This window comes from Anomalospiza imberbis, chromosome 2 (assembly GCF_031753505.1).
Source record: "Anomalospiza imberbis isolate Cuckoo-Finch-1a 21T00152 chromosome 2, ASM3175350v1, whole genome shotgun sequence".
Classification (NCBI taxonomy): Eukaryota; Metazoa; Chordata; class Aves; order Passeriformes; family Viduidae; genus Anomalospiza; species Anomalospiza imberbis.
Genome location: NC_089682.1, coordinates 20,260,807 through 20,278,384, shown reverse-complemented (window position 1 = coordinate 20,278,384; position 17,578 = coordinate 20,260,807). Strand labels below are relative to the sequence as shown.

Genomic DNA, 17,578 nt, shown 5'->3' with positions numbered 1-17,578 from the left:
TCAGAAGGCTTCTGAAATAATTCTGTGAGAGATGCAGTGCCCTGAAGTGTAGGATCTCAGAAGTTTAATGTGTAATATAACGTAACACCTTAGCCTGGGCTGTTTATTGAGATTAGGACTAATAATTTACCATTCAAAGACAAAAACTGAATCCTAGTGAGCCTATCTGTTTTATAAATATTTACTGATTTCTCATTGTTTCCATGGGGGTTTAGCAGTCTTAGGGATATTAAAATCTGCACAGATTTCGGAGGTACTTACGGACAGATGAGGTAGCAGTGGAAATTGAAATGCCCTCGGTGAAGGGTGGGCAGCATCAGAACTCTGTTTTCTTCTGCTTGCCCTCCATGTAGAGGAGGATTTACGGTAACTCAACAAGCCAAAGCACATCCTGTCCTTGGCACGGGAGATACTTTCAGGACACCGGAGTCAGAAGGGAATTGAAGGGGTCCCTGGGAAGTGGGGAGAAATTGCAGAACTGTAGGCACTACCTTTATACTGTTTCAATGTGAGGAGTTGCAGGGAGAGAAAGGTACAGCTGTTAAGAGAAAAGGTTATTTAGGAACTTAATCTGCAAATCTGTTGGAAGCACTGCTCTTTGATGAGCTTTCTGTTTTTGTTTATATACTTTTCAGATGGCTCTCAAATGGTAGGGCTGCTAGCATGACCTTGACACCATTTGAGTTCTTAATCTGTTGTGCTCAATCTTCTACAGTTTTGTATTTCATCACTGGCACCAATATACTGAATTATATACTCAGGATTAATGCAAAACATAACTGGCTTTCATCTCTTGTAAGAAACCAAGTTTGGAAAAATTGCTAGGTGCTTAGCTCCTGACTGTGCTGCAGGTTTTGCCACTACTTTGAACATTGACCTAGGGTCTGCAGCATCTTCTTGCTGGTAGAGCTTCAATCGTCAGAAATTAACATTACATTTAAACACAAGGCTTTACATCGACATCGTCATGTAAAACATATTATTTGACTCACAAAAACCCCCAAAATAAACCAGTAATTTTTTAGGATTTTAATATGTGTCATCCTCAAATGCCTTTGCAACTGCAAAGAGATTGTTTTGCAGTAATAACCTTGAAAATCAATAAATATGGGAAAGATTTTTTTTTTTTGGTAGAAACTTGTTCTTGGTTTGTGTTTAAATAAAAACTGGTCTAAACCGTGGCAAGGAAAAACATCAGACTACTGTTTCTTAAGACAAAAAAAAGAGAAGCAATTTAAAAGCTTTATGGATTTGAGACTAAGATGCTAACTTGTCTGTTGAATTACCTTATTCTTTTTAACTATGCAGGGATCGCTTCTGTCCATTTAAGATGTTATGCTTGTAAAGTTGTATGCAGTATAAGATAATTCCAGCTATTTATAGACTTATGGGTTAAGCATTGAGATACCTTTCATTTTTCCATGTGGTTCTGGGTTTTTAGGTAGTTCCTGGAATTTTCAAGTTGGCTATGAGGGAAGGTTAGAGCCAAATTACTGTTTTCTTTGGGTTTGCGCTGGTTGGTAATGAAAAGAATAACATTCAAATGCCTTTTCTATTTGAAAAGCCATTCCTGTTCTTTCACTCTGCATTCTTCCTTCTTCTCATCCTGGCTGGAATGATTTTGGACACTGTAGTGTCAGGTGTGCTGGTCGAGAATGGACATTAACAAAAATAACTTGGACTTGGTGGCACAAAGTGTCATATAATTTTATTTTAATGCTTTTATTTTTTCTCCTCAGAGCTCACCCAAATTGAGGATCCAAGGGAACAATGGAGAAGGGAGCAAGAACGCATGCTAAAGGAATATTTAATAGTTGCCCAGGAGGCACTAAATGCCAAGAAAGAGATTTACCAAATAAAGCAGCAGCGTTTTGAACTAGCCCAAGAAGAGTATCAACAATTGCACAAAATGTGTGAGGATGACAGCCGTTCCTATGCCAGCTGTGAGTTTACTATCTTTTATCTTCTTTCATCTTATAATCTATTATCTTTTCTTGATATTACCCACCTGCCCTCACCACCTGTGGTGTAAGAAATAGTGTATTTCCATCACCTGATTCTTCTCTGAATGAAGGTCCTGACTGCAGCAGTGAGGTGCTATCCTTTGACTCTGCAATTCAATGTCTTCCAATTCCTGTCATGTCTATTACAACAGAGATTTAATAGGGATAAATGTTAACATTAAAAAAGGATGCAACTTTAAACAGCATATATCCCAGCTGGTATTTCTACCCATCTTGGAGCCAGGTGTGGTGATGCTTCCTGGAAGGCAACAAAGGGCTGAATGTTGCTGGATCAGCCGTCTACCTGCACTCCTAAACGCAAAGATTATTTTCCACTTCATATGGGAGGGAGCCATCAGCTTAGGGGAAACCATTTGTGGATCCACAGAATGCTTAGCAAATTTTCAAAGAGTTAGGGACAAGCTGTTGTGGTCTAGAGTACCTCTGACCATGATAACCTGTTTCATATTTTTGAAGCTCTTAGAAAAACAAGTTATTAGAAACAGCAACAAAATATGACTGAAAATGACTGAAAATTGGGGGTTATTTGTAATGAAAGCAAATGCTAGTCAATTTATTTATGTTTTTTAGTCTTCTGATAGTTTGGGGTTTTGTAGGTATATCTGGAGTTGATAATGAGAATCTTAAGAGCAATTACATAAAACTGCTTGTTTTGAGGGGGAAAAATATTTTAATTTTCTACAGATGCGTTAATATATTTTATATTGGTTTAATGTTATATGTATCGGTTTTGAGAAAATGGGATGGACTGATTACTGAGATGATTTTTAAAATATCCGTTTGGGGATTAATCATGCTGTCAACTCAAGATTCCCAAAAGCTTCTCCTCCACTTGTTTTTCTTAATTTGACTTCTCCACTCCATTGTGCGATGCTTGTTTCTCCTTTTATTGTACAGAAATATTGGGCTTCTAATGTGAGTGCAATTACATTACCAGAGTTGGATGCTTATATAGTGAATATCTTTGCCTCCACCTCCACTTGTTTCAAGCTGTTGCATTTAAAGAACAAAGACTTCACAAATTGGTTTTCTCCACTTTGCTTGTGGGTGCTGCCATTGACTCAGTGTCGTGTGCTTATGAGTGGGAGGTGAGCTCAGCGGTTGTGGGTTGGCAGGGAGGTGCCCATGCAGCAGTTTTGTGACTCAGTTGCGATCAGCACAGTTTAAAAAAAATATCCATAGAAAATCCTGGATTTAGAGAATTAGTCCAGGCATGACTACTCATTTTGGCAAGTTCCTGCATGCTCGACATGACCTTGGCATTGCAGTATACTTTCAAGAGTCGAAAGGCCCAGTGCAACCCCAGACACGGATATGGGTTTCAGTGCAGCAGCCTTCAGCTCTGCAAAAGGATGGAAGGTCTGACAGCACAACCCCATCCATTCACATACCAGGCATTTTTCAGTGGGCCAGTGCTGCCTTGAATGGCTCGCTCCATAAATCATGGTTGCTCTAGCCCCATCTATTCTCTAGGACCTTTGCTTCATCTGTGTAGGCTTTAGCTTGTAATGCCACAGCTTGAAATCATTGCCTGACTGTAGATACCTTGTGTTAAGAGCTCACTTGCCAGGGTTGGTTTGTATTTCAGTTTCCTACACTGTTGTTTTAGAAGGCAGCTTCTCTCCCTAGCTGTGCCTTCTGTTCTGATAATAATTCTTTTTAACTTTAGTCCCTATCATAGTGTTAATTCAGTGTACCTAGGAAGTAACTAGTAATTATTAATATTACACAAATTGCTTGTTTCAGTAGATGCCATCATCCTATCATAGAGGCTAATTGCTTTTAGGAAATACGCAGTGATGCTGTATACAATTTTTGGTGTTCTTCAGGATGAAAAAAAAGTTTCAGGTGGGCCAAATAGAAATCTTCAGTTGTCACAGAGGATAATTTTAGAACCTAGTGACTTGTAAGAAAAAGAATTAATGTAATGGTTTATCAAATAGTGACACATCTTAACAATTTTATTAAAGAAGGGGGGAAAAAAAGTAAAATACTGTTTTCCATCTGTTTAGCATTCTCTGGATTTTCAGCTAATACCAAGTATGACCCATATCAGATTAAAGCAGAAATAGCCAGCCGTCGTGACAGAGTGAGTAATCTTTTTTCATTTTGTAAAAATATGAATAAGGCGTGGGGAAGGGAGGGAGGGTCTGTTTTTCTTTTACTAGCATTTACACTGAACGTTGCACGCATAAAATGAAAAGAAATATGGTATTGAAAAGTGCTTTTTTATTCTAACCCATAGCTCTATATAAACTGCATTTCAGTGACTTGAGAAGTAATGCTTTTCCCATGTTACAAATGCAAACATTTTTGTCACAAATGTCAGAGGCAAGCTCAGCCAGACTTTCAGAAATTGCTTTCTCTCTACGCACTGCCACAAGTAGTAAATGCTCTGCAGCCAGATTCTTTCAGTTGAAACCCACTATCTTCATACCATTTACCCATTTTCAGTGAGGTTCTGCTGGACTGCAGGTTTAGCCACTTATTTGGAAATCTCTTCACAATTCAGTAGACCTATTGGCCAAATAGAATTTTTCAGCTGATTGGCCAGAGCTTTTTTATGAGGAGAGGGAAGTTCAAGTATTCTGACAAAGATAGGCAGTTCTGTAACAAAAATGTTCCTTATTTATGTATTTTTTTAAAAACTAAAGTCATGGTTTTGATGAATAAGTATTTAAAAAATACTTATCCTTGCAGGATAGTGTTCCACTGTTGTTGTAGTGACCACTTTTCACGAGTGCCTCTGAAAATAAATCCTGTTCGCCACCCTTCAAAGGCATTTATTCTATCTGTGTATATTTATTACATGCTGACTAGTGTTTGCTTGTTTTACATACTCTAAATGTCAGCATATTCTAAACAAGAAAATAAGCCTTATTTATTTAAGTAATATTTGAAGAAAATAAATGAGGTTTTTCACTTATGACTATTTTCCTCTCTTCCTCTTAAACAAAATTACCTTACTACATACATAGGATATTATGTTCAAGTGACTGTGTGCGTAGTCATTGAGTTGTTTCAGGAAACAGAATGAAATAGGCACTTTAAACTTTTTGTGTGCAGGATATTAGTGATGCTTTTTCTGATTTTACTTTTGGTGAGTGTTAAAGGAGCTGGGGAGGGTATAGTGCTCAGGGGCGCGTGCTATGAATTTTGATGAAAGGGAGAGAGCTGTGCAGGATGGTGGGGCTCTGACAGTCCGGGTTTGCAGCCTGGTACTGATGTGAAGTCCCTTGCTCTTGGAATAGAGCTGAAGAAAAAAAAAAATTTTTTTACTCTCTGTTTTTTAAAAATCTGTTTTTGTAATGATTTTGTCATTTACTGATGTACATGTGAAAATCAAAAGCGCTCTGGGTAAATTCTAGAAAACATCCTGAGTTTGGTAGCTTCAGAAGAGAGGGCTTTTTTCTTCCATCCTTGCCCCTCTTTGGGCTCGCAGTTCAGTCTTAGCCTCACTACCACATACTGAAACATCTCTATTCCCCTCATTTGTCTACTGTCTCTTGCATTCTCCTCTCCCTGTTGCCTTCAGTTATCTGTCAGCTTTGGAGGGCAAGAAGCTCTTTCTTTGCAGATCATGCTTGGCTCTTGCATGGTCTGCACATTATACTCAGGTAACTGTTTCCATAAAACCACAATAATAGGTTTTTGGAGACATCTTTGCTATGTCACTTTTGATTTATGCTCATTAGTTGGATCAAGATAATTGACAAGAGGGTTGAGAGGGCAGGATAATATGAAAATAACTGTGGAAAGCCAGGCTGCCATTTCTGGGAGACCAGTTCTGCTGCCAGTAATTTTGTTTTCCTGGATTGAAAAAAACAGTATTGAATGTTTGTGTTTTTTCAAGTTCACTGAAGAATCGAAGATAGTTGAGAGGTGTCTTTGCTGCAAAGGGAGAAGAAAATTTATATGAGTGGAAACTTGCTAGCTGTTAGCATGAACTGTTGGAGAAAGAAACCTTATAGAATAGATGAGGAAATGGATACTTTGAAAGCTGAATATTTTGACTGCTTTTTGATTAGGCCTTATGATATTTAAGAAAGTCTTCTGTTATTTTAATGCACAATTTTAAAGCAAAAAGGAGAAGAGAAATTATCACTTCCAGTTCTTTAAAGTAGCTTAAGATTTTGTATTTAAAAACCAATTATTTTTATTGTGGAAGTTACTGTTACTTATTTTTACTTTTAATCATTTTGTATTATTCAGCTTTCTAGGCTGAAACGAGAATTGGCACAGATGAAGCAGGAGTTGCAATATAAAGAAAAAGGAGTGGAAACTCTGCAAGAGTAAGTAAAGAGTTTGTGGGAGGATTTTTTTTTTGTGGTTTATTTTTTTATTGCCTTTGAATTTCATAGAAAAGTGTGGTCAAAAATAAAACGTTAAAGGCTTTGCTTCAGACTTTCTGCTGTGGTAGTAATGCAGGGTGAGAACAACATGGAAGGATAGAAGAAGAGTTAAACAGAATTGGTTGGAGTTGTGATTTTGTAGGTTCACATGCAAGAATAGCTTTATAGGCTATGTTCTTTAAATTTTCCTGAAGATATTGCCAGATAAACTGGAATTAGATAATTCCAGATAAACTGGAATTAGATTTTTAAAAATATTTCCCAAATATTGGGAATTTTTGGTATCTTTGGTATCTAATTTGGTATCTTTTTGGAGATACCTACTGCCTGGAGCACGGCCCAAAGCACCATGCTGTTGAGCAGTTTCCCCATGGCAGTACCAAGGCTTTCTGGCTGGGCACAGAACTTTTCCTAGAGGGAATTCTGTACACCACAATGCTGCTTCTCCCTGTTTCTTGATGGTCAGGCCATCTTATTCTGCACTGTATGGCTGATTTGTGCTTGTACAGTAAAACTGGTGTTCTGCGAGACCTTGGATTGTGTTGCACGTGTGCAAAATGTCTGCATGTAAATGTGACTCCTTGTCTCCTCCCAGTAAAGAAAGGAAGCTCAGGGCAATTTGCCAATGCTCCCAGGGCAATTAGGCAGCCCTGCTCTGTTGTATGTTGTATGCACAGTTGTGTCAAAGGTCGTGAAATGTTGTGGTGACCCTCTCCCTGCCACTCTTCGTGAGGACCATCTGATGGGAAGGGAACTGAGTGACTTCCATCTGTGTGTTGCTTAGTCACCTACACACATAGCGCATACACGGGATGCCCAGTGGGACAGGGAGAGAGGTTGCCAGGCCATGAAAAAGATGGCAGGTAAACACAGGTTGTTGTGGCTTCCAGATTCCTTCAGCAAGGCCAGTGGCTGGACCAAGAGCTTGAACAGCACTTGGATCTGCCTTGGATATGTGGCTGTGCAATTAGAAACCTTGGCCTTTTTTCCAGCATGCATGTGAACAAACTGCCTAATGCAGGAGCTTCCTGAAAATGTTGTTGTAACTGTTGCATGTCTAATACATTTTGCAACATAAGTGCAGCAGCTGCGGAAATATTTTGAAGCTTTGGATTTATTGTGCTGGTGCTACAAAGCACGGGCTTTTACTTCAGGAATTCTGATGAAATTCCAGGGATCCTGGAGCAGTTAGGGTACTTATTTTCCAATTTTGATTGGTACTACAATAACAAAACAAATTAAAGGAAGATTCTCAGATTTAACTTTTAAAAAAGAAGGAGTAACCCATGCACTTAATATTTTTGGTGTGTTTGGTTTTTTAATAACAAAATTTTCTGTTTTTTTAAAACAATGTTCTTTTGCTTTATAATGTGTTTAGAAAATTTCATAGAAGAAAACTTGTTCAACCAAAATACCAGAATTCTTAATTGGCAGATAGAATGTAATAATTTACAGGCATAAATGTATTTTCATTGAAGCATTTAGAGGTAATTGGGGGAATTGGCAATGTATGATATTAACTGAAAATTAGTAAAACAAAGTACTCAAAGTATTTGCAGTTTCAATATACTAAGTAATATTTTAAATATAGTCAACAAATCGGTATGTAAACAGTAACAGAACAAAAACAATTTTGTCTTATGATTCTTAATCATAATTTCTTAGAGTAAGAATTACTATTCCATTTCTGCTTTTTTAATTTGTTTTCCTTCTCTTGGTTATTGGGTTATTTTAAGGGTATAGGTTCAATTATTTTATAAAAGGACTAACCACTTGACTAGGATGATGAAAGTATTTGAAGACCATTTGAAACTCAAGATTGTTTTAATTAGTATAATTCATTTAAGATAGTCCAGTAAAGTAGTGCTACTTTTTGAAAAATAAAGTCTGCAAATGATTAAGAATACAAATGTTAGTCTTGGATTATAGCCCAAGTCAAGTTGCCCATGTTCGAGGATGGGGTTATATGAGAGACATTCAAGAGAGGAATTATTTTAAAGCATATCTGATTAGTCAGTCACTCCAATCATGTAGTTTAGAAGTTCAGGCGTGACAACTCAGTGCTTCAGTGCTGCTCATTGCTGCTACGGTTGCCCTCTGTCCTGTTGATGCACTGGGTGGCACTTGTTGTGCTTGCTGGAGCTGGGGAGAACCTTTTGCCTGTGTTACCTGGAGCTGTGCTCTGCTCTCTGCAGTGACTTCTTCACTTGTGAAAGAGACTTGTGGTTTTGTTTTTATTTCATGCTTTTAAGTGGTGGTTTTTTTTTTTTTTTTTTTTTTTTTTTTTTTTTTTTTTTTTTTTTTTAATTTGCCCTTTTGGTGAGATACATGCAGGTTTTTTGGGAGTATTTTGCTTCTAGGAGGAAGTGAGCCAATTTGGAGAGTACTTAAACTAACAGCTGAAGAGAGGAGTTTCTCTCACCACCTTGTGTAGTCAGTAGACAAATTAGCCTGAAAGCCTAACTGTGCTCTAGCCTGTCCCTGTGCAACCTCTCCCCTACCTCCTGTATTTGTTGGGAGAGAAGGGTCACTCAAGTCAAGTACCAAGGCTGAAGTAATTTAGTTTTTCCATATCCTCAAAGTAAGTATATTGTCTAAAAAGAATTTCATGGCTCCTTCTTAAAAACAAAAATGCTGGGTTTTTTTGCTCTGGTTCCCCCCTACCCTGCTTCCCCTTCCCCTTTAAAGTTTATTGCATTTTAGACATTTCCCACTTCTGTTAAGTTTTCTGAAGTTTTGGTCTGCGTCATTCTTCTTCCTTCTTGTGCTAAGTCAAATCTTCGAGTAACTGCCAAACTGCAAATGGCATGCATCCTGTTCAGGTTTTTAAAGGCATGTACATCACTTTATTTCAAGTGTAAGCCAAGAACAACATTAGGAGCCATCAAACTTGGAGCTTTATGCCTGGCTGAATGTTTGCTTTGAAAGTGTTACCAAAATGGTATCATGTGCAGATATTGGAACTTGATGCCAGGTGACTCTCTGTGCAGCCTTGCTTGGTATAGCTCTCAGAGAAGAGACAGCTTTTATGGAGAGGGCAGTTGGGTTGCTCAGTATTTCCATCATTTTATGTTGCTGTCTGATTCAAATGCCTTTGTTAAATGCAAATCTCTTACATTGACATTTTCCATGTACAGTGTCTGCCTTGGACTGTGTTTTGTTTTCTGTTCTTTTTAATTTTAGTAAAATGGCTTAACCATCCTTGAGGAGAATGAAAAGAAAGCAAAACCACAAATTTACTATAGAAGTGGGGTTTTATGAGTGGAGAAATGATTGAGGGGGATTTTGATACCTCTACAACTGCAATACTGTTAGAATTCCAATATTCGTACAACTGCAGCTTTTTATCAGGACAACACTTTCTACAGTTTCATCTAAATTTGGTACTGTTGTGTGTCCCCCTTTGGACATGGGTTTGTGTTTGCCCAGTAGAGACAGTAGAGCTCACTGTTCAAAGCATGCAAAGATCCCCACCTTTTGCCTCTGCTACCTTTGCCCCAAGGTGCATCTGGTCCTGTCACAGTCCAAACATACAGGGTTAAATATGAGCTTTTTCTAGAACAGATTCCTTCCTCTGGCCTGGCAGCAGGGACTGAGAAGGAGGAGCAGTTCCTTCTCCCCTGTGTTTTCAGTGACCCTACTGCTCCCCGGCAGGAATTTTGGAGGAAGAAGGCATTTAGCAACAAAGGAAATGAAAACTTGGCCGGTTGGCCAGGAGAGCAGAGTGAATGCTGTGAGAAGTTGGGAGTGACAAGGAATTAGAACTGGCTAAACTGCAGACTAATTTAGAGGTTAGGAGATCTAACAAAAATTTTAAAATTAGATTTTTTGCTCAAGTACAGGCCTGTGCTTTGGTGGACGAAAATGGAGGAACACAAAATCTGCCCTGTAGGACTGAAACGATGACAAGCACATTAATAGTCCAAGTATCCTAGAAACATCTTCATATCCTTAACAGTCTTGCATGTTAGTTGAATATTCTTGCTATCCATACAAAGGTCTGATCTATATTTTAAGCATGCTATTTTCCATTAATAAAATGGAAGACTCCTGTTAACTCTATGGCTTTCAGAAATAGATCTTTAGGAAAAAAAGGAAAATAATTAATAGACAATAAATAACAGGTAATTTTGTAAGCTACTTTAGTCAGTTTGTGTTGCCAGCAATGCTGATTTAAGCCTAAATATTTTTGGCAGTAGGAACTTCTCTGATTCTTTCCTTAAACAAATATCAATTCATAAGCTGGGCTCCAAAGTGGCGTTCGGGAGCATGAATATGTGGATAACTGAACAGAAATCTGGTTGAAATTAAATAATTTCCTTTTCCTGAAATGCCACCTTAGTCCTGGCAAACAGTATAATGAGCAGTTGTGTAGAAGGCATTTTCATGTCTAATATTTGAATATAGTTCTTAACATTACAGTTATCTTCAGATAAAAATGTGTTATCTTTTTAACATGACTTTTAGTGAATTGGATTAGTTGTTTTATCCTTGTTTTATCTGCTCAGGATTCTAACTAAAAATTAGTGAAGACTCAAGGAAAAATTTTGAAAACAAAAACAGGCAAACAAACCCCCATTTAATACACATGACATTTAAGTCCTTTCTTGTTCTTGATATGTTTTCTTATGTAACTTGGGGAAATTTTTGTTCAAAGAAAAATATTGAGATTCTGAGTTATTTTGTGTTGTCTCCAAAAACAGTAACTGTCATAAAAAACCCAAACTAATTAAAACTCTAGAAATCAACCTGTTTTTTCACTAAATATTGTGAGCTACACAATAAAACCACAGGATTTTCATTTACCCCTTTTGATTTTTCATTTTAAAGTTTTAATTTTAAAACAAGTAATCAGATGTATGGGGAATTGCACTGTTTGTATTTTAAATGGCAGAACATGCTGAGAGACTCTTGTTGACTCTCTTAGTTTAATGTAAGAGATATCTTGAAACTTGTTAGTTAGTCTCAATATTTTAAATAGAGTTTGGGTATTCTTCTTCTGTATGTATAGCATACCCTCTCCTTCTGCATCTTTTTGTAGATTGATGTCCTTTGTCATGAATGATGTGTGTTTTTATCTTTAATTCTGTTAACCTGACATACCTTTTCCTGAAGCTATTTGTTCTTAGCATTGGCCTAAAGACCTTTATACTTACCACATTTTCTCTGTCTACATTCTTTTCATGCTAAATTAACAGGAAAATTTAGTTTTCCATATTTTAATGGGAACTTTACCTGATTTTCAATGGTTGCTGTAAATAATCTGATAAAACTCCATAGCCATTTGTTGTAAATCCAAGACCAAATAATTCTTCTGATAAGTTCACTATAGTCTCTTGTCTTACTCTTTATCTAGAAAGCAAAGCAAATTAATCAAGATGATACAATGGACTAGTCGTCTGCATCCCAATATGTTGATCTTTACTATTGTGAAGTGTTGGGAAAAAGGTTGAAAACTCAGCCAGTGGATGTTCCACTTGAGTGATTTTAATATGTCAAGATGGAAACATTAGTGTTACTTCAGTCTTATGTCATAACTTGTGCTCTTGCTTCTTGCTTAAAGGTGTAAAATCTTCTGGGATGTTACCATATCATGTTTTTCAGTGCAGAATGATAATGTCTTATAGATATCTTCTGGAAAAGATAGTCTAAGAGGCCTATAATGACAGGATAGCATTTGCCATAAAATTTGAGGCATTAAAAATTTCTTCCGAGAAAATTAAATGCCTTTGTTAGAAGCTTCTAAGAAAGCAGGATCAAGTAGAAGCCCTGGAAGAGATACTGCAATATGTGATGCTGCATGAAAAATATGACAGCTAGACTGCCCATGGTTACCTTCTGAGTTATAACCATCTAGGTTAGTTTTAGGTTCATTTTGCTTTTGGTGCATGAAATCACCCACAAACATTACTCATAAGTAAGCTCTCCATTAGTATATTAAACCCAGGAAATTTGTTGCTTCTGCAGAACTTGGGTAGATAATTGCTTTGCTTTGTCTTTAGAGTGGTCTTGGCACTGAGTGCTGTCTTAATTCCAAGCAGAGTATCATTTTATTCCTGGAAATGAAGTGGTACATGAATAAACAAGAGGTCTTAAAAAGTCCATGTGCTTTCTAATTATATGAAAATTCCTAAACGTGTCTTAATATTTTCAACAGGATTGATCGTAAGATGTCAAATGCTCATACAAATTACAGACTGGATGAAGCACAAGCTATAATGAGTGAACTTCGAACCATAAAGAAAGCTATATGCACAGGTGAAAAAGAAAGGCAGGACCTTATGCAGGTAAAAAATATGCTACTGAACTACTAAAAAGTAGTAACCTACCTCTGTTTTCTTGCTTGGGATTGCATTGGGTTTGCCAAGTTTAAATAAGAAAGTAGGATGGCCTAAACTGATTTTTCTGTTTGATAATTACCAATAAGTAAGTAGTTATTGTCTTACCAAAATAGTTATTGTCTATACTGCGAGCAGAAGGCTTCCTATGCATTTCATATTTTTGTCTCAAGTTTCATTTAGCTCAGTGTTTCATTGAATATAGCTTTCTATTGTTGCTATGCTGATGGCTGCTATGTAGTAATTACACGGTATTAAGAAAAAGCCTTTGTGATTTCTAGTAGTTATTTATCATTTTATTTTATGTCTCTTTGTATTACCTATAATGAAGTAGGATTGAGAGTTCACGTGCTAAAATGTTTATCCTTGTGTTAACCATGTTATTATCCCCTTTATATGTATCTCCCCAAACTGGATCTCTGTCACTGTCACACTTTTTGCCCCAAAATCTCAAGTTTGAGAGTATATCAACGCTCTTGTTAGCTTCAAAATGTTCTCACAAAACCCTCAAATGGTATGAATAAATACAATATATACACAAACATGAAATTGATGAATTAGAGCATGAGGATTGAGGGGAACTACAAACCTGAGTCGTGGTCTAACTTTTGAATGGATTCTGTGCCCTGCCTAAGCTCTCAGTGGCATGTGTGTTATTAATGTGATAGGAGCTTGATCAAAGAACAGTGACTCTGCCACCACAGGGACTTCACTACAGACTTGCCTAAATATGCTGCATATACAGAGAGGTGGTAAGGACAGTTCTCTTCACCCAGTCTTCAAACATTTGTTTGGAAGAAGGCATCTTTGTTACCTAAAGTAGTGGGACCATACTAAATTACCATTGCCATGCAAACATTTTCTTTCAGTTTTCTCTGCAGTAGTATTTTTCAGATTTTTTTTCCTTTTTAGTTGTAAAATGACATGGGAAATTTATAATCTACATATAATGAATTTCCATATGCAATTATTAAGTCTCCAGTGCATTGCACAAAGATCATCTGATGGACCACAGATCCATGTTCAAGTAGACAGAACACTGAAGTCACTATGAAAAGTTGTGCCTTGGCAACTTTTAACATACTTGTTATTTTGGGCTGGCCAAGTTTTAAAGTGATTCTCAGTCTTCCATGTGCCTAGCTAGCAAGAAGTGATTAGAAAGGCAGTTCTTCATGGATGCAGTAAGGCACATTTTAGGAAACTAACTGGTAATGTAAGGACTTATGTGTGAGATCTTGGAGCAATTTAACTACTGGCCTTGTTTTTACTTCTCTAGTAGATTTTTTTACATCTTTTCCTTACATTTTCACTCCTCAGTGGCAGTAAATCCAGCGTAAACATTGAGATGCTTTGAAAATCATATTTGGTAAACCATCTTTAAATGTGCTTGTAGTTTCTTTAAATAGTGTTGAGGGAGTTAGAACTCCAGGATCAAGGATTGGGCAGTGCTGGCAGGACCAGAATGTAGAGGTTGCACAAGACAGAAGCAAAAATGAAGTGTTTCATCCTTCTTCATGGCTCTATGTGATATACCGGAAATATGAGTCTAGGAAGTATCTTTTTATTAATGACAATCTTTTGTGATGGAATCCAATAATGCAACTTCAGATGCAGTCCAGGAGAATGTAGAACACAGTTGTTCCACACAAGTGTAGCATGCAAAACATTTCTTCGTGTTCTTCATGTTCTTTTACAATGGCTATACAGAAGTAAACACCATCGTTTAAAAGGTCTATAGTTGTAAAAATGGTGTATTTTTGCCAGCTTACTGTGCTCTGCAAAAATATCCAGCTCTCTTTTTAAATTTTGACCAAAAAAAAATTACTTTTGGTGTCACCAAAGTAATATGTGCTATGCCTTTTAATAACTATTTTAATATTATTGTCATGGATTTAGTTAGGTTTGTCAAGTAAGTACAAGTCTATTTTAAATGTCTTCCTAATAAGTTCAGAATTCAATTTTTAGTTTCCTATTAATATTGGAGTTGTATTGTCCTTGAAAACACTACATTTTAAAGCTATTGTTGTTCAGAAAAAACTTTCTTAGGAAATCTTTTTTATTTTGAAATTTCTTAACAGATGATTTAGAAGTATAGTGTAAAAAATATGGGGTTTTATTTCAGAGAAAGGAAACAGACCATTTCTTACTACTTTTTAATTTAAATCTGGCCAGTGTAAGCAACAGAACTAAACATAGTAGAAGTGACTCAGTCTTGTGTAGGTGCTTGGAAAATTGTAGCTGTTGTAGAGGGATGATAATTGTTTTAGTTGTGTGGGTGAGGGTGGTCAGATTTAAAATGGATGCTGTGATTACAAATAAAGCAAAATATGCAGTGCTACTGCTCAAAAAAAGTGGGCAGACTTCTTATATAAGGTTGAATAATATAGATGTGTGGTTGGGTTCCTGAAAACAATGTGCTTATCTCTCCTCCCCCATCTCTTTCTTAATTTTGTTTCTGTTCAGAGTGCCTATACTTTTAAAATGTCATCCTTGGAGAGAAGTGGACTTTGGTTTTTGTGGGGTTTTTATTTCTTCTTTTTTCTTTCCACTTTGTTACCAGTTAAATTGGCTGAATAGGTTAGATAGGAAGTGCACTGAAATTGTGCAGAGTGCTCCCAAATCAGATGGCAACAGAAATGGTGAAATGACAGTGCTCATTTCTCTCTTTTTGGGTAAGTCTGGGCTGGTGTGCCTAGAACTTCACATTTGCAGTAGGCTTATTCGGCAGTTTCCATTGGATTGCCATAAACAATCCTTAAACTCGAGATGAAAGATGGATTCCTCTGTGTAGCTGGGGAGGAAATTACTCCTACTGTTTATAATAACAATTATAAATTGTTTCTATCTAAAAATGTGCTAACTTGGGTTGTAATTTTCCATGTTAGGGTTGCTGGTGCCTGTTTTCACTCATCCAACTAGAAGGACTTAATGCATTTTTGCTTGCCCTAGGGCATTGTCATCTGGGCATGTGGATGTAAATTAAGGTGATGCTGCTTGGTGATTGTCACCTGTCAAATGCTTTCTCATTTTTAAGTAGGGGCCAGGATTCAGCAACTGTGCCTGGATAGGAAGCCTGGCCAGCAGCCAAGTAGCCCTTCATTACCTGCCAAGGGAGAATGCTAGAGGGCATCATAAAGTAGCTGAAATACAGGCAAAAAATTAGATTTAGGTTCTGGCATCAGGATTCGTGGTATTGCACATACCTGTAATATAAGATGTGTTAATCAAAGGTGGCAGATGGAACATAACTTATTAGGGGAAACCTCACGCTTTCTGAATCCTGAGTTTTTGTTGATGCAACTGGCTGTGCTTTACTGGGAAGAGGCCATGATCTGAAGTTATTATTTCCATGTTACAAACCCATTAGGGATCCCTCTTGATCCTCCATACAGCAGGAGTCTTGACAGGACTAGATGATTTCCAGTGAGTTTTGAAGAAGAGAGTTAGACAGGAGTCTACAGTTTTCATAGAGTAAAAATTGTGATTTTTTTTTTCCCCCCCATGTTGTGGAGCAGTTCTTTTTGCAAGGATACAGGGACACTAGCTAGGAATCTCTTGGCATTGTAACTTGAAATTGAATTTGCAGTTTCAGGGCTGAAAAGAAAATATGTTGTTTGTCCTTCATATTAAAATGGCTCAGTTCAGTTGGGAGGTGGCAGAAGAATTGGCTTATTTGGTGGACCCAAGAAACATTAAGCTTCTGGAGGCAAGTGATGGTAGCCTTGTCCTACTGCCAGCACATCTGGCATTGCTCTGTGCTGTCCTCTTTCCTTGCCAATGCTGCTTGTGAAATCCCAGCCCCTCTCAGACCTGTAGAGAGCAGACAGAGACTGAAGAGGGAGCAGCACAAGCTGTCCCATACGTGGCATGTACCATGTGCCATTCCCTAATAGGAAGGAAACAGAGTGTGTGATTTAAAGGGCTGTCAGGGAGGAACACAGGGCCTCACTCTTGTGGCTGGGGAGCCCACTTCTTCACTCATCCTGTACCAGGCTGGGTGTTCTCCCTCTTTTTCATCTCTGGTGGATGCTGGCCTGAGGGAGAGGCTGGAATATGAAAGCGAAGGGAATGGACCATGTATGATGGAAATGGAGGCCATCAGAAAAAGCTGCTTTTTCTGGCTAGTTTCAGGCCTGCTACAGTTTCATAATCCTGGATGCTTCCTAGGCTCTGAAACCAGATGCCTTCATCTTCAGCATGGCCTTGCTCTTCTTGTCAGTAGCAAACAGTTGCTGTTACACAGGTTCATTTCTGGACTCTACTAATTGAATTTGATACAAGTAAAAGCAGCATTGCTGCGTTACCCTTTTTAAACTACACTTTGAGGACTGAGAAATCTGATAATTGGTTATGGACAGTAACCTCGGCTTGTTGTGAATCATCGGTAGTCAGAGCCACTGAAATTCCTGAAGACCAGCCTTTTCCCAATGCAGTGTCCCTGATTCTGTAGTCCAGACACTAGAGTAAGCAGTTTTAGTAAGTTTTTAATGTATATTTTTCTTACCAAATTTTTGATTATGTTATGAATTAAAAATTACTACAGAGCTTCAAATTTCTGATATTTTTCCCCCACATTTTTAAATTGTCCTTTATCCTGTGTAGGATAGGTGAGAGGACAGAATGTTTTTAATTTTTGTTTGATGTATAATGCTTAAGATCTCTGTCATAAATGACAGCCGGTGATTTTGTTACTAATACTACATTATCTGTAATTTTTGAACAAAAGAGAATGCACAATGAGAAAGTAAAAGAGATGCTAACAATTTAGTTCTTTTAAAGGTTTTTAAGAGCCTGTCAACCAAGCTTATGTTGTCAAAAAAGTTATTTTTGTTGTGTGATTCTGTCGTATTTCCCTTTCCCCTGT

At 37.4% G+C, this 17,578-nt stretch overlaps 1 protein-coding gene across 4 annotated transcripts in view; it reads left to right on the top strand.

The window, feature by feature from the left end:
• WWC3 (WWC family member 3) overlaps nucleotides 1-17,578 on the top strand; it is a 98,629-nt gene that overhangs the window by 40,378 nt on the left and 40,673 nt on the right. For all 4 annotated transcript variants that reach the window (XM_068180092.1, XM_068180090.1, XM_068180089.1 and 1 more), the window contains exons 3-6: nucleotides 1,740-1,943; nucleotides 4,037-4,113; nucleotides 6,237-6,316; nucleotides 12,534-12,663. In XM_068180092.1, coding sequence (XP_068036193.1) covers nucleotides 1,740-1,943; nucleotides 4,037-4,113; nucleotides 6,237-6,316; nucleotides 12,534-12,663 — 491 coding nt within the window. The remainder of the gene's footprint in view (nucleotides 1-1,739; nucleotides 1,944-4,036; nucleotides 4,114-6,236; nucleotides 6,317-12,533; nucleotides 12,664-17,578) is intronic.